Source organism: Melopsittacus undulatus, chromosome 9 (assembly GCF_012275295.1).
Source record: "Melopsittacus undulatus isolate bMelUnd1 chromosome 9, bMelUnd1.mat.Z, whole genome shotgun sequence".
In the NCBI taxonomy this organism is placed as follows: Eukaryota; Metazoa; Chordata; class Aves; order Psittaciformes; family Psittaculidae; genus Melopsittacus; species Melopsittacus undulatus.
Window position 1 is genome coordinate 5,838,504 of NC_047535.1, and position 25,417 is coordinate 5,863,920.

General features: G+C 40.9%; 1 protein-coding gene across 2 annotated transcripts in view; it reads right to left on the bottom strand.

The window, feature by feature from the left end:
* MCTP2 (multiple C2 and transmembrane domain containing 2) overlaps window positions 1-25,417 on the bottom strand; it is a 122,438-nt gene that overhangs the window by 67,500 nt on the left and 29,521 nt on the right. The window contains exons 6-11 of one of the 2 annotated variants that reach the window (XM_005148772.4): window positions 17,959-18,101; window positions 17,080-17,156; window positions 15,801-15,912; window positions 13,727-13,762; window positions 5,211-5,375; window positions 3,295-3,425 (exon numbers count right to left, since the gene is read on the bottom strand). In XM_005148772.4, coding sequence (XP_005148829.3) covers window positions 3,295-3,425; window positions 5,211-5,375; window positions 13,727-13,762; window positions 15,801-15,912; window positions 17,080-17,156; window positions 17,959-18,101 — 664 coding nt within the window. Of the gene's footprint in view, window positions 1-3,294; window positions 3,426-5,210; window positions 5,376-13,726; window positions 13,763-15,800; window positions 15,913-17,079; window positions 17,157-17,958; window positions 18,102-25,417 lie in introns of those variants that run through there. The other variant, XM_031048683.2, reaches the window with a different exon arrangement.

Genomic DNA, 25,417 nt, shown 5'->3' on the forward strand with positions numbered 1-25,417 from the left:
ATATATAAGGATCTATGAAAGCATCTGCACACAACATTGCAATTTTTTTCTGTGCAGAGTTCTTGAAAGCCCTTCACAGAAGAGGTCAGAATCATTATCACAATATATAGTAAGATGCATCGAGATTAACATTTGAAAAGGAGTTTCAAATGCCACATGTGCCAGGAAGACAATTAATAAGGTGTTATTCTGACTTATTCTGCAGATAAATTTTGGTTGTTTTATTCCTCCTCCGGCTTCATAAAATTTAAAGGAAAGGTTTGGACACAGCCCTAGCAGATTTTACTGCTTCATCCCAACAGCACAGCCTTTAAAATCAGGATTGTTTCTTGCTGCAAAGACACTGTTTCCTGAAGGCATTCATCATAAAGATATTGGACGCACTCCAATCTCATAGTCCTAAGTCAGGAATTTTTGTTAAACCTCTTTCTTGAGGTAAACATGTAAAGAAAAAAAACCTCTAACATTCTGCAGCATCTCTTTTTCAAACCATACTCCTTAGTGCAGAAACCCTCTCTAAGAACCTGGCATAAACAATTTAACTCTGCCTGGACAAATTCTGCACAGTTAACACCTTTGTTTCTTAATATACATTAACATCATCTCCTGTTTATAGCATACCTCATATCCCGAAGGACACAAAAAGCACTCAATAAACATTACCAACAGTTCTGTGCAGACTAAATAGAGGGATTATTTCAGCCAGCACCAAACCAGCCGCCCCTCAGAGTCAGACCCTGGCAGCTGAACCACTCAAGGCTGCAGTATTTTAAGCAAGGAAAAGAAGTTGGCCCCAGCTGGAAAATCTAAGGAGAAAGCAGGTAGGCTGAATGCAATAATTCAGCTTGTGATGTGCACTGACAGCAAGAGTTCATTTTGTGATAGGAGAAGGGTGACATGAAATCCCACTGAATGTTTCCTCACTAATTCAGAAGCAAATGCCCCAGGTGTTAGTGTTTAGTAGCAGAGGTCCAACACATTTCTTATTCTACATGTTCCACAGTCTCCACAGACACTTCAGGTCCTATTTCAAGAACAATATTTTACCTTGAAACCAAATTATGCCTGGGAAAAGAGCCATGTTCCAGGGACTTAAGGCATCCATCCTACATGAAATCCTGGGTCTAAAGGAATTCAGATAAATCTTTATTCCACAGAAGTTCAGAAATGACTCCACCTCGTGCATCTCCCCAACTTCATTTATATATTGAAAATAAATATTTAAAGGTCTAAGCAACACAGTTTAACCAATACAGCCTTAAGGGGAGCATAACAAATTCTAACCGTATCCACAAATTGACCACAGAATTATTAAGATACAGCAAATTTTGCCTTGCCCTTAAAACGATACAAATTACTTGAGGGCAGTTGGGGCGTACTGTTATGTGTAATGACTGACTATAACCCACAAATATTTTACTGAAGAGTCTTTTTTACAATGATGTTGTGAAACCCAGAAATCTCAAAACTCAACTTGGAAGTCATGGAGACAATAAACATGGCACCTCATAATGCTGGTTTTCCTCCAGAATCCTTTTCCATATTAGACTGCATTTGAACCCTTCATAAAATACTATTTATGGGGTGTCAAAAGCTTCTTTACTGTGAAAACAAGACTTGTTGTTCTGCATTTGGTGTTTACCTATTCTTTAAAATGTAGTATTATTTTTCTCCTGTTTTGATGCTACACTTTGCTGCACTTAAGGCAATAGCAGCAATACTTTTCTCTCCGCACAGACACCAAAATTACTTTAGGGTAAATCGAACACACGCTTCCCCAGTGCTGAAATCTTTAATAATAGAATAAGCATTTTGCTGATAATTTTTTGCCACACTGAACACCACCTGCCAGAAACCAGTAGGAAAAATAGAGGGAAAAGATTATGGAAGAATTGTTCCAGCATCAGGGAGGCTGAACAGAGGCAAGCCACAAACATGGCTACGTTTCTTAACTCTAAAAAGAATATCAGAAGTAATAAAAGTGACTGTGAGAATGGAAGGAACAGATTCATCTTCAGCCACTTCTCCATGCGATGAGCAGCAGCATTCAGCCAGAAAGCATTTCCTGCTCTGCAAAACCACAAACATTTGTAGAGCCAAAGGGCATTGTTCTTTTCAGTGAATAGTTTCAAACTATTTGAATGCTTAAAGGAAAAGAATGTTCTTATGGTTACTGTTATTTAGTCTGCAAGTTGTGAAACCCTTGCCAGGTGAGAACAGCAAACAGCTTGCCCCTAAGAATTTAGAGGTTGTGGCATTGATCCTGCAAACAGATAAGCACAGGGGCTCACAGATAACCCAAAGGGGCTCCAGTAAATTAAAGGGTTCTTGGAGCTGCTGCATGTAGCCAACTGTGCAGATGCAGTTTGGGGAAATGGTTCTAGATGACGATATTGCAAGCCAAAAGAATATACAGTCACTACCAGGAAACCAAGACTGCACTAATACTGTTGTATTACAGAGTTAGAGTGGAAGGGAAAGAGCAGGGCATAAGAGTGGGAATCATATTCTAGGCCAAATTTAAAATAAAAGGCTGACTGCTATCCCACAAAAAGTCTCATTTGCTAATGTAGCACAAGATCATTACTTGAGAATCTGAAGCTGTAGTGGAATAATACAGTGGGACTAAATCAGCTGGGAGATGAGCAAATCACCTGAGGCTGCTCCCTAAAACACGAACTCGTGCAACAGTGTGGAGTACCAAACCCACAGAGATCAATCTCTTTTTCATTGCCACAGAGGACTAAGTGAATGAAGCAAGCCCAGGTAACAGGGCTTACAGGTGAACAAGGCTACAAGAACACACCACCCAAGTGTAAACAGAAGAAAGGTACACCAGTGCCACCCTCAAAAGGAGCACAAAGATCCCTGAGCTGCCATCAGCCTGAAGCCTCATATCAGCCCTGCAGAGCACAATGGGATCTGGAGCAGTATCACCCTGCAACAGATACTGCCTCTGCACTGCTGCTGGCTCTCCCTGGAATGGCTGCCACTGAGTTCCCACGGGATTTGGGATTTTACAGCCAGCATGTGCGGAGTCAGCTTGGGTGTCTCTGCATCCAGGTTGTGGCTTATCAATTACCTATTAATATGTCTTAATAAACATACTCTTGCAGAGGCATCTGGGTATGACTGAAACAAGGAAAGAAACAAAGTACGATGGTAGGGTTTGGTCTTCTTAATTGATCATTTTAATGATAATAAAACCTAACATTATATTTCACACTTATCCCCCTTCAAAAACACATAAAATACCCCAAAAGACCAAAGTCACAAAAAAAAAACAAACCTTACCTTCCCAAAAGCTCCTCATGCTTTTTGTTATCCTTTCTCCAGACCTCAATGTCCAATATATCCTTCCTGTCAGAGAAGTAGTGAAAATCAAACTGTTCCCTCCACTGAGGATTTGCACTCTTACACAGTGTCTAGAAAACATGCAGTTATAATATTTACTTTTCTTAAATGGTACTTATTTCCACAGTAAAGCACATATCATTTCTTCTACAAGAACAAGGCTGGATATTAGGGCATCAAGTATTAAACATATTCCAACCAAAACCCCCCAGCCCATCATGGGCAGCCTTATTTTCCTTAAAGACTCTTTTTTCTCTCCCAATAATGATAAATATGCAAGTGTAACATGAATGAATGCATGCAAGGTGGATCCACCAGCTTCACTTAGAGTGGACTGTGGTGGTTATTCAACATCACACACTGGAAGAAACCAAGAATAAGCCTTTTGAGGATAAGCACCTGAAAAAAGGTTTGAATTAAGGAACCTAAATCAGTATTTTTTACCCTTCAATGTTAAGATATAGGCAAAGAAGGAGGATCCTTGAAATTACTGACATCCAGCTAATTTGAGATCTGTAAATTGCCCCTCTGAATTCCGTGAGATTGTTCATGTGTTCAGGTTACTCTGCGTATTCACTGGATTGGGACTTAAATCACCTGCAATTCATATCACACTACACTGCCCACTATCAGTATCAGCATGACCACTGAGAGAACATGAGATAGGATAAGTTGGATCATGACTGAGATTTCTCCCATCTTGTCTGCTTTTCTGGACCATGAAAGATTGTACTTCATGAGTTGAATAAACTCCAGGAAAGGATGTGAAGTACTGCCAATCGGAAGAGTTATTAGGGTGTAAAAGCAGCAGACCCCAACTTTTGCTGGACCCCAGACAGAAATATTAAGCCATTAACTCACTGAAGGCAACATTGTGCTTGACCCCCCTTCCTAATTTTCTGTGACTGCAAACAGTGCAGTCTTGCAGATTCATGGTACAGGCTATGGACCATTAAAGAGAAGAATAAAAAGGGATCTTAACTGGAATAATGTATATTTATTCTAAATTAACAAACCCATTTGATATTTCTCAAAGCTGCTTTTCTAAATAAAAACATTCTGTCATGACCTTGGTTTGAGGTCTGATGTAGCGGAGAGAGCAGGTTTCAGATGAGCCTACATCTGAAGGCTATGTTCTGTGAACTTGCTCCGTACAGGAGGGGGTTTGTTTCCTCCTCCACCTCCTGCTTCCACACTTCCAGTTCATGACATGCAGAGCTTGTGCTTTCTCAACAGAATATTATTTTAATTAGAGATTCTCTCGTTATTAGACATGGGAGATGCAATGCATCTCTTTGGGAACCCCAGCCATTTCTTAGATTCCCATGAAATGGTACTGGATACAAGTAAACATAGCCTAGAAGAATAAAAATGAAATCAAAACCATGGAATATTCTGTGTCTGGGGGACGGGTGTGGGTTCTGTTATACATAACATTGTTCAAGATAGGTGCTTTAAATTGAAAATAATAATAGCAATAATAGTAATAATTCTTCTGCACTGGGAACCACTTCAGGTCTGTTTTTCAAGCATACCTATCATTGCAAACCTAACTTCTGTATTGGCAGAGAACAAAACATGTGCGATGCACATAGCTTTATTTCATGTCATATTAATGGCAAACATCCATCAATATGATGAGTGTGTTTAACGCACAAAACCAGATACACAAAATATTCCTACCTTCTTACTTCAATATTGGCATGTAAAACATATTAGTAAAATGTTAATGTCCCTGAGCTGATCTGGATTTGATCTCACTTATATAAAAGAGATTCAAGAATAGTTCCATCTGAGGTAGCCATACCAGTAAAAGCAACACCAAGTACCTTATTGCCTTCAGCCTTAATACCTACCTTACTCTTGTATCTTTGATCTCCCAGTTTAAGGAGAATAAAAACCTCCGCCAAGCCCCCTCCGGGGATGTTCTTCCCCTCGAGGAGAGTGATGGTGACCAGTCCATTCCACAACTGGTTCTTACGCAAGGAGTCAGAGAGTCGCACGTTCCGCAGGAAACTTGACTGAAAAGCAAATCAGCAGCATGAAATATTCATATACCCAAACAAACCCCGTATTTTTATGGTATGAAAGTACCAGAACTGATAATGGTACTCCTAAGTACCCAGAGAAGTACAGAGAATGGAGAGCAGTAGGATGCTATGGATTTTCTGCCTGTATTACACTATGGCTGGCCCCTTGAAGAGACAGTACTAAGCATCAGCGCAAAAATCACAGCAGGGCTAGCTTAAACCACCAAAGAAGTCGACTTCAGCTAACCTGGCTGAGCTTTGGCAAGAGCAGGCCCTGAGTGTTGAAAGCAATCTGTTAGCTTGGCTCAGAGAAAGACACAGGAGAGTGATGGGGAGGAGAGGTAGAAGAGGGGAGAAACTAAAGTAAACTCTTAAATGTCTCCATCTACGTCCATAAAACGCGGGTCTGTTCTGCCTGGGGAGACAGCCCACAGTCATAAAGCCTATGGCCAGGTGAAAGGCTGAACACACATCTTCCACCTCCTCAATCACTCAACCGCTGTCATCCCCATTAGCTCTTTGCCTGCTTTGCAGAGCCTACTTCCAGAAACAGAGCTCACGAATCAAAAACACTGATGCCTGCTGAAAAAACCACCAGGCTCTTTATCTGGAGTTATGGTTACCAGGTAGCCACATTTGTTACCTTCGCAGCTTCATCCTACATAGCATGGCTGCGCTAACAGTTTGCTAACTGGCAGTATTTTATTGGACAGAGGATGATTAAATAGGCCTTTATTTGGAGGGAGTGAGCTGGAAGCATTAAAACTCAAGGCTATGCTTTTCTTCTCGCAGTAAAAACCCTGCCATATTTTATTCTCGTGAAGCAACTTTTAACTCGCCACACTTGGGAGCTTCAATCATGTCATATACAGGTGGGAGCAAGACGGAGGAGAAGATTTCACAAGTCACTTTAAAACAGGACGTGTTAGCTTTAAAAGCAAGTAAGAAATGTTGTTGCTAAATAAAACGATTGCAAAAGCACCTGATGTCTGAAGATTACTTTTTATGGATCAATTACCCAGCAACAAAATTCTTAAATCATGGGTGGTGGACTCACAAATTTTTTTACTTGCTTTTTACTGGTTAAAATACCCAACTCTGAATCCCACAAGCATATTAATATACTTCTATTTAAACACCCCGTTTGGCTTTCCTGGCACGCTGGTTAAAAATTCCTACCTTTAAAAAGAAAACGCGATTTTGATTCACAAATCCAGCTGCAATGTAATTTCTTTTTTATATATATTTTTTGTAAAGTTCGTCTTTCAGGCCAAAAAGCTAAAGCATGACTGTTCCCATGGACATACTTCAAAGTCCCAGCAGATATATTCCTCCCTAAACACTGCAACTATTTCAAAATCCTTTTTATAAAGAAGGGAGTAATGTCCACAAGGGATCAAAGGGCATTCTACAGTCTGGCAATCGCCTTAGAAAAATGGCAGTGCTTCCATGAAATATGCCCTAAAATAATTTTGCAGCTTGGTATGTCCTAATTTCGAATTGGATGTTTATCTTGGAAAGGCTTCTATCTAACTTGTCCATAAAACAGCTCCACTTAGCTCTATGAGCCCTGTGAAAATGGAATCCAAAGCTGGCTATTAAGGGGGCCTGGAGATTGCTTCCATATGGCGTAACAGCATGGGAGTGGAGGGCTAAGGCCTACAGCAGGCGCTGCTTGGCTTGAGCTCCCCATCTATCCATGGACACTCATTGCATTACACCATAACATCTGGATTATTGCTTGTAATGTCCCTGGGAAATATCCACTTCCCATCAAAGCCTTTATCTATCTCAGTTGTACTTTGAACATTTTAGTATTTAACATAGTCATGTTTGATGTGATGTACTTGCTGCTTTAGGACCAAGGATTTTCCCTCCCCCTAAGCTCCTTCCTCAGAGGAAGAAGAGGTATTTGATGTTAGTTCAACAACAAAAAAAAACAGGCAAAGTTTATTATCCACATTACAATTTCTTTTAAAAACAAAGCATCCAGATCTCTTCAAAGCTTCCAGCCTGAACACCGAAGACAGTTGTTATCGCTCAGTTCTCAAATTAAATTTGGGTACTTTTCATTTATTAACCAGTCCTGTATTTTAGGGAGTCACTCTGCATTGGGGACCTTCCTATCCAAGCTCTGTAACACACATAATAACCCCATCCTTTTATCCACTGACCTGACAGTTCAAAGGACTGTTGGGAGGTACCTAAACCAGACCAGATTCCACACAGTCCTGGGAAAAATCAGCACCTGCAGCTCACCATCACTAAAGCATATTGCAATGCATCAACTCTGACCTTCCAAAACAGGTGGCCCCTAGCAAACAGCCTCTTGCACCCCCTTTCCGGATGGCTCTGCAGCTGCAAAAGCATCCTGTGCTCATCACAGAAGAGGGGCATGTTGGTCTCCAGCTAACAGGACCTTCTGGATGAGATCTAGCATCACTTCAGAGCATCACACAGGTTAAAGAAGCCAAGATGTTTGCAATTGGTTTATGGCATAGTGCTGATCTGCAGCACCTCGACACAGGCTGGATGACTGCAGCTTGCTTCCTACCTCCCCCAGCCCAGCTCTGCCACCATCAAAAGCCTCTCTCCAAAAGGAGCAGCACAGAAGTCTGCTTGCCTCCTGCCCTTGCAAGACAGCCCATCACATTAGGAATGCTTTGGATTTCCTGGACATGCCCAGGTCATTCCCACAGTGTGTGCTCAGCAGGCCTGCCATGTCTTCTGTGCCTTCTATCATCTACACATGCAGCAAAGAACTGTTCTGTGCATGCTCTGTGGCCACCTCTCCAGCCTCCCCAGGTATTTGGCAGGCTGTTCTTCTGACCACCCTAGTGGAAATCCCAACGAAACAGGCAGTGTCTCAGATTCCACTCACAGTTTCTGGAAGGAAGCACATCTGGGGAAACCCAGATGTGTGGTAGACACACAGACCTGAACCATCAGTGAGTCAAACTTAGTGTTGCCTGGGGAAGTTTGCACTATGGAAAATGCCTCCCAGGTGACAAGAAAATGATATTGCATTATTTGTTTTAGAAGTTTTACCTCCTCTCCAATACTCCTCACCCACTTGTTTCAAACTGATTTACACAGAGTTAATTGATTAAACTTCACAGCCTCCCTCTGAGTTGGCAAAACTATTACAGAGCAGAGCGCAAGGAAGTGCAGTGATTAGTCCAAAGTTACTCAAGGGCAAAACAAGCATTGAAAGAAACACACCAAACTCTCTCTCTCCCCTCCAGCCATCAGTACGCTAACCTGCCTTCACAATGAGGCCAGAAAAGTCAAAGCCCTCATCTATATCAGCCAGAAAACGACACAAAAGCTTAATGAGTGACAATTTTAACGTGTTTTGATCTATTCAGCTCTTCCCTTTCCCTGTTACATCGCAGGCTACAGACGCCTCTGCATTTGGGTACTTCAGCTCCTCCTGCTGCTGAACACAAGTTCTTTCCAGCTGTGCTCCCAGACGGGATGCCAGGTCCTTCAGGCCTCTCTTGCTATATTTTCCTATAAACTCTTTGCAGTCAGCCAGCTCACACTCTGGCTACATCCCAGACCAAAGTAAAAGTGCCTTGCAGAGGTACAGAAAAGATGTCTGAAGCTAGGATCAGGCTATAAGGCTGGAAATTAGGAAACATGCTTTATGATGGAAGTTGGCATATATATCAAGCTCAAAACACTGGACAAGTTTTCTTATTCGTTCCTGAAACCCCCCCCCCCCATCACTTCTGAAATCAAGATAGCCTCGAGACCAGAATTTGAGGGGTTGTCTCCAGACAGAGCTCTGATTTTGGCTGGGCTCTGTGTGCAAATAACCAGTGATACCATAAAGGTCACTGCTGTAAAATGGATGAAAAAACTGAACAGAAAACATCCCTCAGACAAGCCAGCCAGAAAGAAAACAGTAAGTACAAGAATATCCAGCAAGCTTTACTCTAAAAACCAAAATATATGTTTTTAAAAGCCCATGTTTGCTGCAGACTTAGGGACTGTGCAACATCACGTAAGTAATGAGTAATCTTCTCTGAAGCAAAAGTATGGCCTGGTCATAGAGCAGGACCCTGCCACATAAGGAACAGATGATGGTTCATCTCCCTACTGCTTAGAAAGAACATTTGCCCAGTAACCACCCACGTCTCTGACCAGGAAAATTAGAAGTCAGTGCTCACAATACCATTTTCAGAATGTAGTTCCTGGTTTCAAAATGAATATAAAAGCTTCTCACACCAACTTTTAGATTTTGATATTATTTTCTGGTTATAGTTTAAAGAAGAAAGCTGGACAAGAATGAGCAGGTGGGTCATATTCTGCCTTCACAGAGCCAAATACAGGAGATGAGTGAGAATGACAGAGCTTTGGAGAGGAAAGAACCAGCTCATTGACCCAGCTTCACAAAAATCCTTTAGGACCTCCAGTCTCACTGATAACACCATTTGTATATAATCTCCCTTTCTAAGCACCCAGTGAATCCCCTCTGGTGCATCAGGGCTGCTTTCAAATCTGTCTCTTTTCCTGACACACACATACATGCCCCAAGTTCAAACTTGTTTTTGAAGCAATAAAGAGATGCGGAAAAATTGTACATTTAAATGACACGGTGAGGTGGCCAAGTGTGAAGCAAGCCTATCTCTCACATCTTTCATTTAAAAGGATGAGACAGGACAACAGAAAGCCTGCTGCAAACCCTGTGAAGAGGTCAGCACTGAAACTGGGCCATTTGAGAAAACAACAACACACAAATAGGAAGACTCTTTGGACCTCTCCTCATTAGGCAGAGAAACCATTTTGCAGAGGCAGTCTCCCCTTGGGAAAGAGGAGAGGGCAGTGAGAAAGGCAAGTGAACCAACACGAGATTGCTGCCGCGATGCGTGACCCTGTGGCAACTGAGTGCCTCTGCTCCATGGAAGCGTCGCTGCCCATGGGGTATTGTGGGAGAAAGCCAAATACAATGAGGCAGACAAAAATGAAACCTAACAGCTCACACAGAGGGAAAAAACAGGAGAGTGAGGGATTTTCCTCTGCGATGAGATGCTGAGGAGCACTTCAGTCCGGTCAGCCTTTCAGCCAATTTATTCAATCAGCTTAGGCTATCAAGGTGGCAATTGCGTCGCTTTTGTTTCAGGACTGAACTGCTGTAGGTCAATCCACCCCAAGCAAACCTGCTTATTTGCTTCATAAATGTTCAACACATAAAGGTTATTCAGCTGTACAAATGCTGGAAATAACATGCGGGGCACTCAGGGTGAGACTCAAGCCACTCAGGACAAACAAGGCTACTGAGCATTGACATCTGTGGCTCCAGCAGAGATGGCTACCAAGTCCCTTTACACCCCAGAAAGAGAGACAGAAAAGAGGGGAGAGTTTGCCAACAAACATATATGAGTGTCAATGCAGCCTAATAGTATCCTCTTCCCTTTGCAATGCCACCCTCCATGAGAGAAAGAATTCTGCACTCTTGGAGACAGCTCCCACAAAGGACAATGCTATTTCTCAGCTCCCCTTGAAAAATGAGGGATCTGGATGTGCTGCCCATGTCCTGGGAGTCCACACAAATGTGTGATGACTCCCTTCTAGCAGCAGCAAAAAAATATACAATGTGTAATCAACAGAGAGCTGAATCATCCAGTTCAACAGCTCTTGCGCCAAAATGATTTAAAAGACATGCTGAAATCCTTCCTGCATGCTATCTGTACTGACTGTGAAACAACCAGAACTAGACTGGAGATCTTGTGCTGCTGCTTTCAGTGTTGTCTGAAAATGTAGCTTTACCCTCAAAAAGTAAGGGAGCATGGAGTACATGCATGAAGAGTGTGCAGTATCGACAACAGCCCATGTGAACCCCTTCACCAGTGACATGGAGTTGCAACAGGTATTAATGCCATCAATGTACTAAGCACATGGGGTGAATCTGGGAAAGCAGCAAGAATCCCATGATTAATGTGAAAAGGCTTATTTAGGACACCAGTGTGTCAAATCTGCACTAAGATGACACAAAATGGTCAAATTCAAGTATAAGCAGATTTCTTTCATACAAGCAATACAGATTAAGAAACAGTTGTGGAAGTTATATTCATTTTGTCCATCCTTAACATGAGTCATTTTGCCTGTATTTGTAGAAGGTCAATATTACAGTAGAGGTCAGCTATAGCTCAGCACAAAACACCCAGGAAAACTGTTTCAAATAGTTTCATTTACCTAAACCTGCAGAGGTAAAATGTAGATCTGCCTCAGCAGCAAAAATGGAAAGTATATGGCCTTTTTCCCTGCAACAACCAGAGTCAGCTCAGTAGCCGAAAAAAAGAGACGAGTTTGTGTATTCGTTAGAGAGCTCTCTCCATTTCCCCTGCCCCCTTATTCCTGTATCTTTATCTCGTCCAGCAACATTGTTTTCTACCCCATCACAGACTCTGGCTATTCTTCCATAACCTCTTGTGCCTTCCCTAGACACCTATATTCCCCATGCACACAATTTTTCTTTCTAGGCTTTATGTTCTGCCACAAACTGCTAGTACTGCTTCCACAGACCAGAGTTTCCTAACTAAAGATGGTTATTGATGTACAGTACTAGTGTTTTAGTGCAGTAGCAGAATCAATAAACTAGGAAATACTGCTTTGTCAGATTTTTCCAGCGCATGCTGGGAAACACTTTTTACTGCCTTTGGATGGTCACAGAGTTTTTCTTTAGAGATCACACTGGAGCATGAACTGTGTCTTCTCTAGGAAGAACTGAAGCTCTCCTACCCTCTAGTGACTGGAACAGAATAGAGCACAGGGTTGCAGCTTTTTTCCCCCTCCTCTTTGAAACGATACTTTCATGTCTCCTAAACCAGTACCATGTTTCACCATTCCTCAAATTTAAAAGATGTTAAGGCACAAGCCAGTTGTGAACTGAGCGACCTGCCAGAAGGGCTTACAGCAAAAGGTCCAAAAACCCACACATAAGAAAATTATTGAAAATGCAATGAGATATAACATACAACAACAAAAAAATATTCCAATGACAGCAACCAAGACAGAAGTTTGGCTATTCTGAACAAAAAGGAACAGAGTTTAAAAACCTGGCTCCCTTTGCTGAGACCCAAAGCCAACCAGAGTCAAGAGACAGCTGTGTGTGCATGCATGAGAAAAAGGGGGATCAAGCTACACTGATTGAGGGCACAGTAATTTCCCAAGCTTTAGTTAAGAGCTAAAGTGCTGAGCTCCTCAATTATTCCATCACTTTCTGTCATACAGCATTCGGGGACGTGTGGCTGCTCTCTGTGCTGCGTGCCAAGGGACCGGTTGTGACACCCTGGGGACCAGGGCTCACTGAGCTGCCATCCAGCTCCAAGGGCTGTACTTTGCACTTCTGTTGACAAAAATATACTTGCTGGCACAATACCTGAGAGGGCTGGCTCCTCTACGTAGCACACCACAGTTGTATTGAATTAAACAAGAGGAGGTTAATTATTCAATTCATTTAGGCACATAGCAACGTTATAGAGGGGAAAATATCAAGATGCATGTTTGTTCTTGTAAGAGCCAAATTCTGCTTTTCAGAGAGTTAGACTGTACAGCTCTCGACCTGTGTACAGGGGCCTGCAGCCTCTAGATTATTGTTATTTACTCAATAGCAAATTAAAGCTTTACACAACAAATAGAAAGCTACAGTCTGCTTCCCAAACAAATTAAAATGTAATGCAAGAACAGGACAGTACAGGAATATAAAAGTAACAGAAGCCTGCAGGGATACTACAGAAAACCGAGGGAAGTAAGTCGTGTCGACATGTAGCAACACACAAATCTTGGAAATCCTTTTACATTGCTGATAATGAAAAAAATCCCCTGCTCGGTCTCCATCCCAAGTACAAAAGGAATTTCAAAATCCACAGAGCAAACAGAAGAAATACTGCCTCACAAAATTCCTCCCATTCCGAGAAGAAACCCAAACAATTAGACTAGGATCCAGGAGAACCATGCTCCACTCCATCGCCAACTACCAGCTACCAGCCACCTTTTGGATATCCTTAAACAACTCCAGTCCTCTACATCTCCTTGGTTTTGGTTGAATTTATACCCATTTCCTCAGTACAGACCGTTTTTCTGTTTCTACAGCTCTTTAATGAATGGGGTCTTACTTTCTCTTGCAGACAGATTCTACCATAGCACCCACAATAAGGAAACAGCAGCAATTTCTCATTACATTGGGAAAAAAAGCTCAAGCAAAGGGTATCACACCATGTTAAGACAGGTTGCAAATGTACTTCAGAGTTTCCTGTGTTTACTTTCTATTTTAGAGAGGACACAGAGTTTTGGGAGGGGGCTTTTTTTTAAGAGGAAAAAAATACATGGATTACCTTGGATGAAGTTCGTTTCTTCCGACTTGACCATCTCTATTCATGAGTCCCCACACCATTGTACCAAAGAGAAGCCAGAGAGAAGAAACAGAGGAAGAGTAAAATGGAGAAAGAGGTTAGTAAAATAATTCAAACAACAGCTTGTTAAATGTATTAGAGAAGCTTATTACGGAGTAGGGGACTAGAACTATGACTATATTCATCTGCCTCCCCTCCCTCATGGAATATAACAACCACCAGCCTCAAAATACCTGTACTGCACCAAAAAAAGAGGAAATTAAAAGAAGCCATCAAGAATAAAAAGTGGAAGGACCTAGAGCCATTAGTAAGACACATAGCTTATACTTTTGGTGCCATCTGGTTCTACAGTAAGCTAATTTAGAAAAGGGAAAAAAAATCATCTTACTGTTAAGTGCTAATGTAGACAGAGCCATTTCACTGTTCCGATTCCACTGGAAATGGCTGAGCAATCTGCATTTGAAATATGAGGGCTTAAAACACTGTCTTTAAAAAAGTTACAGTGTGTACCCAACTCTTCTATCATCTGCACTCTGAATGTTAACTAAGCACCCAAGAGTACCAAAAGCTGCTACTTTAATGTACTTGCTGCCTCACTGGTTAGGTCCATATTAGGCCATGCCTTCCTAAAAATCCCAGAAGAATTCCTGAGACTCTTTCCCCTAAACTGCTTTTTTTGCTAAAGAAACTTTTTGTCTTTGCTTTACCCCCTTCCTGCAATCCAGTGACATGTGTGCCAACTCTCTTGTACAGGTTAGAGGGAGAATTCGCATCCCAGATCAAAGCAGTCTCATAATATAGATATATAAACACCACAATAGTGTTTTGAATGTTGTCATTAAGCTTTTAAGTAATCACATATTGAGTTACAAATAACTACAATTATTTTAATATTGAGATTTTACAATGTTCAAAAAAGCAACTATTTGAAAAATGAATAATGAATGACAGACATCCCACATTAGCTTTTCTTATTTTGCTTTCCAACCCCTTGAAACATTTATGTTTCTATAAATAATCTCACTTAGATTGGAATTCCATACCTATAATTCAATAATGTGCTGTAAACAGCAACTTTCATACTAGACTATAGGAGACTTGGAGGAGTATTTTCTCTTTACATATGTATTACACATAGTTAAAGTTAGCTCTGGTTTTAACACTAGTCCAAGTAAATCCTGCCTTTGTTGGCCAGGAACAGGATGAGTTCACCAACACAGGTATGCTTTACACTCTGTGTAAGATATTAGAGTACAAGTTTTAAAAGCCAAAAACAAAACTCCCATGTGCAGGACCTGAAATTCAAAACCTAAAAGCTTCAGTTGTGGTGTTCCCAGCCTCTGCCCAGGTTCTTCTGGGTTTCTAGCATCATTAAATGCACCGTATTTCAGCACCAGGAGCCAAGTTCAATTGAATTCAGGCAAGAAACTGTCAGTGGCAAAAATCAGGGGTTTTATAAGCAGTATCTTACTCCCATCCAGTGTGCTCCTCTGCAAGACTGGTTTAAGTCTTAATATCAAATCTCTGCTTTTAGATTTCACATGGACAGACATATTGTAATAGAAAACAAAAAAAGGAAAGAAAGAAAAAAGCCAAATAAGTTTCCTTTGGTTGGGTTGGGTTTTTTTATTTTAGTTTCTGTTTGTTTTGTCATTTTTGTTGTTGGTTGGTTTGGGTTTTTTTAAGTGTTAAACTCCCATGTGGAAATCGGAAAACAATATGCTCCGGGAATAGCAGTCACAGCAGGCATGGTTCATACATTCATTTCAGCAACCTGCACACTGCAGTGGTAGGTATCGTATCACGCATCTGGTAGCAAGAGAGCACTGCCATGGTGCACATCACAGCTATGAGACACAGCATCCAGCTACAGATGCCTACACAACTTTCACCCAGTTAAATATAAGGCTGCTTTTTTAAGTTATGATTTATCTTGATTTCCACATTGACTTTTGTAGAATGAAAATAAAGGTGGCACTTCTCACTAGATCAGATTATGCCACCTCTTCCCCCCAAACCACATTCCAGCTATAAATTTGATTTCCCAACCACTTACATTTCTCTTGAAGTCTCCCTGTTTGATTGCTAGACTCAAGTTTAACACAATCACTCCCATGTCATCTTCTAAACTGTTGGGATCTTCCAGTTTTAAAACCTGTTCAGTAGTTCTATAAGAAGAAAAGGGGGGGGGGGGGAAAGTGCAATTATTGACTCCAGTTAACCCAAGTTGATTATTAAAGGTCACACTGAGCTGTGCAAATTTCAGCTTCTTGACTGAAATTCCTAATATTGAGTTTAAATGTTAAAACGGGAAATCTAGAGGGTTCCTTCAGAGTTCTGACAAAATACAACCCCCTTTCAATAACTCAGCATAGTGTTCATATAGCATTGCTTAATACTCATAAATCTCCATATCCAGATACACATCAAATTAAGTTACTACGACCCCAACTTCACAGGGAAGAAGAGTGATAGGGAAACTTATCCAAGTGAAATTTCTAACACTAAGGGCTGGAATTTGACTCTGGAGATATTTATTCTTGCTTTATCTCTACTTGAGTTTAATCTCCCTCCATGACTCAGTTCCCTCTCTGAAAATGGGAATGCTGGTTTTTACCTGATGGCACTATCTTACAGATAAATTCCTTAATGTTTCTAGAAACTCAGATAACCACGGGAGCTGCAATAGACCCAACACAGGAAGAACCGATTTTCTCCCCTGAAATAACAGTTGCACAGCAAGGGAGTATAAGACGGAGAACTAAAACTGAATTCCTGGCTTCCAGCTCCACATTGAGACCAAGCAGCAGCAGACAAAAGGAGCAGGGCTTGCCTCTGCACTAAATCAGGGCCAGATGCAGCTGCTGTGGGGATGGATGGCTGTGGGGGGAGAGGCTGGAGACAGGGTGCTCACAGACAGGCAAACTGCTCCCCAGCCCAGCTACACACAGAAAAAGGCACCCCATGTTATGTAGGGCTACAAGGGGGTCTCAACCTTCTCCTCCATTTCTTCTTCTTCCATAAATTGTTCTGGTATAGCCCTCCCTAAACAATGCTGCATATAAAAACTCTTATTCCTAGACACAAGTAAAGGATGCCTTCTGCTGAACCAGGCTCCATCTAGGCTGGATTTGAAGCTGGTGCATAATGCTGGATAAATCCTGTATACATATCTTTTTATTTCAAGTGATTTCTTTTAGAATGTGCTCCCCACCCTTCTATCAAATCAAGTTTCCTTGAATAGATAAATTACAAGCTAGAGCAAAAGCATTTCATTATTTTCCTGTTTCTCAAATAAGCTGCATTAATAACCTTTAGTTAAATAAACATGTTACCTATTGAGTTCAAGTTCAGTGAGTGCTACAAATGCCGAACCCATGAAGTCTGAAGAGGTTAAATCTCGATCATACACCTGGTAGCAAAATAAAATAAATATATCTGATTTTCACATCATAATCCAGTTTTATCCCAGCCGATACCAGAACAGATATTTTAAGCTCTTTCAGTTCAATTTTGTCTTTGAAAGATCAAAGCTTTGCTATAATTCAGGGATAATTTTCCAACCCCCTGCTTTAATTTGTATTTTTAACTAAATATTTAAAGAGCATTTTAAAAGTATCTCCTTAATATTATGTAAACAGAGACATGTGTGCTGCTACGGATGGTGCCTGTTCCTTTATGCTCTGCTCGATCGCATAATGAAACGCTGCACAGGAATCAGGTACTCCTGGCTACAGATGTTTTAGCAATTAGTGCTCACAACTGGTAGCTTGCGGTTCTGGTAACTGTAACGTTACTCATAATGAGAAAAGGCTTTGCTACTTGTCACGGCTGCATCCCAGGTAATAATTCTGCTCAACCCAGCCAAATTACACTCTTAAAACGTGCTTATGAAACCGCTGTTGGTTTCACTGAGTTTGCATAAGCACGGTAAGAGCGAGCAGAATTTAGGTCCCACAGCTTTAAAACGTATCCAGTCAAGGAGTTTTATTTCAACGTGGGTTTTTGCAGATGGAAAGCAAAACATGCGAGTAAAATCTGGAAAAGACATATGTGCATTTTAATTTGAAATTGCTGGAACTCTTAGAGTGGATTGTGGTTTATGTTACACTGCTGCAGTGAATGAAAATCGATACGTTTCTGAAGCTGAAAATCATGGCTTAAAAAAATATATTGATCTTTCAAAAATCTAAAAACCAAAACTTAAAGCTTACCTTGATCCAGAGTTTCTGATCGAGGCTCTGTATAGGCAGCACAACAGTTTCATCCCAAACTGGGTTGAGGTTCTTGTAGACTACCTTACTTTTATAGAGAGTTTTCCCATTCAGTTTAAACTTCACATATGGGTCACTTGTACCTGTGATAAAGAATAAAAAATAGATTAGCAAGTCCCCACAACCTTAAATTATATTTTCATAGAACAATAAATAACGATAAAAATGGTAGAGACTTGTTTTATATAAACATGCATATATTTCATTACCTATACAGAAATTCTTAGTTCATACAGGAAATCTATAGAACAGAACCAGAAGGTCCTTTGAAAGCAGGCAACAAAAATTCTTCATCATTTGCTTCATCTCTGCTATGTTAAAGAACATTAATTAGTCTTTAATAATTTAGTTAACATTTTAATTTGGGAAAAGAGCAAACAGAAGCAGAGAGAAAGGACTTTTACAAGCCAACTAACACCACAGACAGTGGAAGAGAGAAAATGTGATCCTGTGATTATGAATATATAAAAAGACCCAACACTCAAAAGCCTCGTAACTTGGATAGGAGCTCCAAGGAAACCAGTAACAATAGCTGAAGTACCTGACAAGATTTCATCACTGCTGTGACTCGCCAGTTTACTTGAAACTAAATGTGAAGTTTCAGTGAAAAACACACTGATGCCATTCACCAGCTCAGCATAAAAACACACAGAATAAACACCATAAAGATAAACAATATTCAGGTAACACATTTTTAATCCAAGTGGCATAATTTGCCATGGCAATAATGTCACTATTTTAATGGAGCAGATGTCCATGGACAGAGCGTGAAGCTCATACCACTCAGCAGCAATAGAAAGACTTGCAGCTGTCAAAGGAAAACAGAAGAGGAAATCAACTTTTTATTACTGTTATTAAACCAGTGGCATCTGCACTAACACCAACCAAACTGAGGGGTAGCAGCATATACAATTCATGATCCCAAGTGCTGCTGTTCTCTCATATTCAATATTGTCTGTATTATACCTTATATTTGGAATTAAACCTCCCCTCTAACAGTTCCATTTCATTAGAAGAATAACAGCTAACTTGAGGGTCCTGGCTGCCCCCCAGCCTGCAGGGTGGGCTGCTGGCAGAAAAAGACTGACTCCTACACCAGACTTCCCATCCAGAATTAATCTGAACCTGTCCTCCCTGCTTCCCACAGAGATACTGGCTGACAAGCGCATGACAGTGCAGGATAACCCAGCATAAGACCAATACTCAGTCTTGTCAGTAGTTTAGTGAACAGCGAGAATGAGAAAATCGCATATTTAAACATCCAAAGCTCTAATTAGTGCCATATGAAGACAGACTTAGAATCAAAAGAAATATAGCTATATATTCGCATCTATCTGGAATTACACAGTAAAGAACTGTGCTCTTGCAACATAAAGACTTACTTTTTAGGACTTACAGAAAGTTTTTCTTATGTTTCATTTCAAAAGCAAAGAGTTTTCGAGCCCTGGCCAATTCTGCACATTGAGGTTGTTTGATGCACAAAAAGAAAATATCAGTTGGGTTTTCAAATATTACCTGTAGCTGATCCTTTTCTTACACAGTAATGGTTGAAATCAACCCTTTTTTGGGGGGAAAAAAATGCTGCAAAAGTAAAAAGAATTTATTTTCTTTCTCCTCTAGAAGAGGATAATAAGGGCCTGATTCAAAGTCAGAGGGCAGCTTCTCATTGCATTTCAATGGCTTAGGACTAGACCTTTCCCAAGAACACTTCTCAGAACTATGATTATGCTCTTACATAAAGTATACAGCTTAAAATCAGTACAGTAGTACTGTTCCATGGTGGGAACACACAGATAAACTGTGGCCACACAACATGGGCAGTAGCCCTCTGAGGATGCAGAAGTTAAGAAATTGAGCTTTTTGATGTTAGTTTCTTCCAGCTCCTTTTTTCTAAAAAACAGAAGAAAAAAAGAAACTGAAAGAATGTTTGATTTTTACTTACAGGATAATCAGGAGAAAGCTGCATCATTATGAATAATAGTAATAATGTCCACACCTATTCTGTGCATGAAATAGCAACTGGCCAAGACAAGGAAAACTGATGAAATGAAAGCACAAAGAGGGTGATGGAGACAGGTGGTCTACGGCCATAACTCATCTGCTTTTGGCACAGAAAACCCATGAACAAGGGCGAAACCTGAACAGAGAGAGAAAAATAGGATGCACAGAAAGCAAATAGCCTGCAAGTTCCATAGCTGCAAGCATAAAACTCCAAGCATCCCAACTGCATTATTGCTCTGAAAGCTTTCCAGGTTGTTATACAGTAAGGGAAAATAAAGAGAGGGGGAAGGGCTGCCCAGAACTGCTCATGTGAGCCAGACTTTAGCAACCATTTTTTATATATACATATAAGTGTATATATACATACACACATATATATAATGTCTTCCTATTTAACAAGAATGTCTTCCTTTCTATTTACATATATTTCTATACTTTCTATACATTTCTATAAAAACATGCTGTTGCATAAAAACATGCACATATAAAAGGGGTATATATTTATATAAATATATATTTCTGTTAAAATATATAAAAAACAGGGGGGGAAAAGAGCTATAATAAAAAGAGGCCTTTAATTAAATAAGATTGCCACTCTGGGATCAGGCCTTCATGCTTGTCAGCTTACTCTCAAAATAAACATCTCAAAGCGGGGCCTCAGTGGTGTCACTTACTCCGGCAAGGCACACTGGGTAATCCCTCGCTATCTTGACAGCTACATAATGTTCAAACTGTTTCACGGGTGAGCGGCAGCACTTGGGCGAAAGAAAATATTAATGCCAGGAATTAATAGAAAAAGGGATGATGGTTTACAAAAGCCAAACAAGTGAAAGGTGTCAAGTTAGTACCGGTGTTAATTGTTAGGGAAAATAATTGCGGTGGGGAGCAGACTTCGGCAGCGCTCGCCTGTCGGGCTGTCACAGGGGTAACATCTCAACTAGGCAGGCAAGGGGAAAGGGGCCGGCAGTGCGGGAACGCGGCTCCCGGATCATACAAATGACGGGCTGACACCTCTGTGTCAGCAAACAGACAAACCTTCACCTCTGTGGCAGAAGCTGGCACACACCAGGGCTCCGTGGCAGGAGCTGGGGTAGACCTGATGGCCAAGTGGGAAGCAATGGGGGTGATGGTACAAAGGCTTCCCCTAAGTTGTTGCTGGGATGTTGATGAAGCTACTGGGTCACTGTGTCCATTCCTGGTTTTCTTTACAGTACACAGGTAATCAAAATAGGTTATAAAGGAGACAGGGAATGAGAAATAAGCTAAATGACAAGCTTCACCTGATGGAATGAACAGCACAGACCGCAAATTAACTGCATTTGAGTTCAAGGCTTGAAGCCTTCTAGATTCAAGATCAGAAAGATGTCTAGATCTATTAAAAAACTATTTATTAGAGACAACCTAAAACCTAGACAGAAAAGCCTAGCGATTTGATTTGAAGCATGAGCTGATCTGAAGGATTTTTGCTTATAATTTTCCTTTAAACATAACAGAAGTTGATAAATATCTGAAGACACCAGACTATTAGAAAAAGCTTTGTAGCAGCTATTTCCTACTGCAGACAAACAAGTCAACAACTTCTAAGCATGTGCACCCAGGCTCCTCTGGCATGCAAGGTATGAACCTGTTCATCTCGGCCCCATCAACTGTATCAATGTTGAGAGAGTCACACAATAAGACCAATTATTCTTGAAGCCAGTTGAGAATTTAACCTGAGTAAAACACTTCTCTAGTGTGAAAGGCAAAGTGTAATGCTTTAAGGTTAACTTAAATGCTATCCAAGGACAAGAAGGTTCTCACACAGTAAAATGCATGGACAAAACATAAAAACCAAAGAAATTTACCTATTTTTTAGCCTAAAAAAAAAAGCCCAGTAAGAGTAAAAAGAAAGGATGACTTCTAAAAAACAGCACTGCATCAGCTGGGCCTGTTTTCCCATTAGAGAGAGAACACAACACCAACAGGGATGCTCCCTTGAGTTCATTTGCATAATACCTATTTTACCTCTATTTTCTAACACTAAAAAGCAAACAGTGCAGGCAGACCAACCATCAGCTAAATGTGAGGTAGCTTCAGGGAGCAAAAGTTGCTGCGACACAGCAGCAGGAGAGGGCTCAGCAGCCCAAGAAACTGTTAATGGTGCTTTTAAATGGGTACTGCTGCCCTCTAGCAGCTACCGAGAGATGTATCACATCAGCCGTGTGCAATACTACTACAGACTTAATTAAAACAAAACCAAACCAAAACAAAACCAGAAGACCAGATATCATTTCAAGCCACACACTATTTTACAGGAGTAAACTTACTGGAAATGTAGCATATGAAACAAGTCTCGTTACATAAATAAATAATAAAGAATTACCACCAAGTTGCCTTAAAATCCTAGGGAAAAAATATCAAAGAACAGCGTGAAATATAATCTAGGCCATCTTAAGTTTTGGTTAAAACCTAGATTTTAATCTGAAGAAGGAAATGAAGGATTTCTTTTATATGCACGTAAAGAATACATTTCTTCAAGTCTTCCTAGAAATAGAATTACCGGAGTTATTTACAACAAGGAGTAAAAGACATTTTAAAATGGAACACGCATTTTTCTTTTTAAGTGGAAAACCACTATAGTCTTGTAGTGAAATAGCTGGGATCAAGGCTTACAGGGGAAATCAGACAAAAAAGTATTCTGCTGGCAGGAAATTCAGGTAATTTTGGGAAGTTTTGTGCCCAGTTAGTTTTACGTGGCCAGATGGAAGTGAAACACTGTTTGGAAACAAGCATGCCAATAGGTTCCAAAGGAAAATAAACCAGCTAACAAGAAAGTAAGCAACACAAACCCACCACAACAAAAACCAACAAACCAAAAAGACCAGTGAAGTGTGAGGACTGTATGTAAACACACAGTTTGATGGGTTAAAAACATGGCGGAAAAAGGCTGAACAACACAGAAGCAGATACAGCATGTTCTATGCAAGAAACATCAGAAATAGTGTTTTAAAAACACTAAAGCAACAGGGGAAAACCACAGGACTCTACCAAAACACCATGTGATGCACAATAGGGACAGAATAACACAAAGAACAGATGATGACAAAATTAGTCCCACTGAACACTGCATTCCCAGTAAGGGCTTATGAAGCACAGGAGGGCACAAGGACAGGGCACATCTCTGTTACACCTTCTAGTATTCTCTGTCTTTGGCCTAAGAAAATCTCCTTATAGGGGTTCCCAGATAAATGCAGTGAAAGCTATTGAAGCAGAGATAGTTTAGACAGTTTAAGAAACCTGTTCTCTGAATTATGATTACCTACAAAAGAAGAGACATCAAGTGTTCTCCGGGCCCTACGTATCCTCTTCCTGTGCTGCTATCCTTGCATCTCTTAATTTAACAAAGGTAGTTACAAAATATAACGCATTAATTGCTCTTCTTTGACTCAATCTGTTTTCCTGAGGTTCTTGACTTAGTGCATTCATTCCCCATGGCCAGACCAGGAGGGATGCTCACAGGCACTATGATGTATTAGCACAAAGTTTCAGCCGCACACATTGCAATTCCAGAAACTGGACTTGGCACAGACAAGTGCTTGCAGCACAAGCAGAGCTACACGAGATCCAGAAAACATCAAAACAAGTACCCAGCACCATTCAAATTCTTAGCAGTTGTAAATTAGCCATGATTAGGCCTTTCAAAAATAAGTGCGAAAAGTTGCCTAATACATCTCAATAATTAATAAATTTGAAGGACTAATGATCTAATTGCAGATACCCTCAAAACAGAGGAAGCCTAAATTAATCAGTGTTTGCAGGGAGCGATTCAGCCTAATTGCTCTGAGCATTTGCTTTCCAAACAATGGACTTGCTCTAAGCTGACAAACACCCAGCCCAGCACAAACACATCCCATTCTCCAGCACCCTAGTGTCCACATGGACACAGGCAGTGGATAGGCCAGAGCTATGAGTGGTGGGCTACTGTGGGTTCATTACTGCTTAAAGGTAAAAGTACATGTCATTGTGTCCTTTTTCTTTCATTTTATTTTGTCCCTGGGAGACTGAGTTTTGGCACAGCTCTTATTAATGTTAGGAGCTGCCCATGCAGCAAAGCCAGCTTCAGGAATTACCCATACAGCAAAGCCAGCTTTAGGAACCACCCATGCAGGAAAGCTAGCTCCATGAGCCCACTGGGACCCTCTGGCAGTGTGGGGTGCTAGATGTGAGATGGGGAGCTGGGATGCACCCAGCAAGATGATGGCACGTTCTGTACTACTTCAGCCAACCCACCCTGCTTCCTCAGTGTGTAGCTGCCTATATCACAAGAGGAAAGAAATGAGAGCAAAACCAAAGTGCTGCAATAGGCAACAGCAAAGGAAACCTGAGAAAAAGAAACAGAGATGGGGCACAAGGGTCCTGTAAAGTGCTAGAAAACACAAAACCATGTGGAAAAGAGACACAAGGAAAATTCAAGCTGGAGCAATGCAGCTGAGGGGGGGGAAAGACAGCAACCACAGCCATTCACCAGCTGACATCACATCCGAGAAGCGTATTTCTTGTAACCACACCATTTAACAGATGAAAAAATACACTTTGAAAGCACCGGATATGGAAACAGGGGGTGCTCCTCACCCTTACAGGACTCAAAATCCAGTTTCTGTTTTTTCTTATAGCCAGGTTTGTCAGCTCAGTGAAGGTAACACTTCCTTATGGCTGCAGCATCATGTGCTGCTCGGTGTCACAGCATCACCATTGCTCACAAGTGACTTGTGCAGGCACAGTCAGAGCATCTCAAGAGCCATAAGGGAGCAGGACATTTCAGGTTTCATTAGAATACTCAAAACAAACATGAGCCATTGCCCTGCCCTATCAAGGTGATAGGGGCTCCAGCCTCTCCCAGCTCAAAGCATGTGGAACTGGAAGCTGTGATCCTCACCCATAAAAAAGTCTCAATGGGGCCATAAAACCAGTAAGGGTGCAACAAAATGACAACATTTAGAGCACTGGTAATTAAGAATGCTTAATTATTTTAAACCAAACAAGACAATTATTTCTCTTTTCTGCAGAAGTACTTACAGTATTAAAAGTACATAGATCACAAACTCCTCACCATCACCAAGATACATCTGCTGTTAGTAATACTATAAGAAGTATATTATAAATAGCCCAAACTTTTGCTATTGTGTATACAAACACACAGATCCATAACCTTCAGTGAACAGAAAAATAAGAGAGAGTAGATGTTGACAGGAATAATAAATGGGGGGAAAAAGGTAACAAAAATCTGGTAAAGTGAAGGAGGAATTTAAATCACACCAAAGGGAACATAGGCTGGAAAGAGCAGTACATAGCTAGTCAAAAAGTCTGGAAAAATATCTGGAAAGTTGGGAAAAAGTAAAGTCACATGTTGGTCTTATAG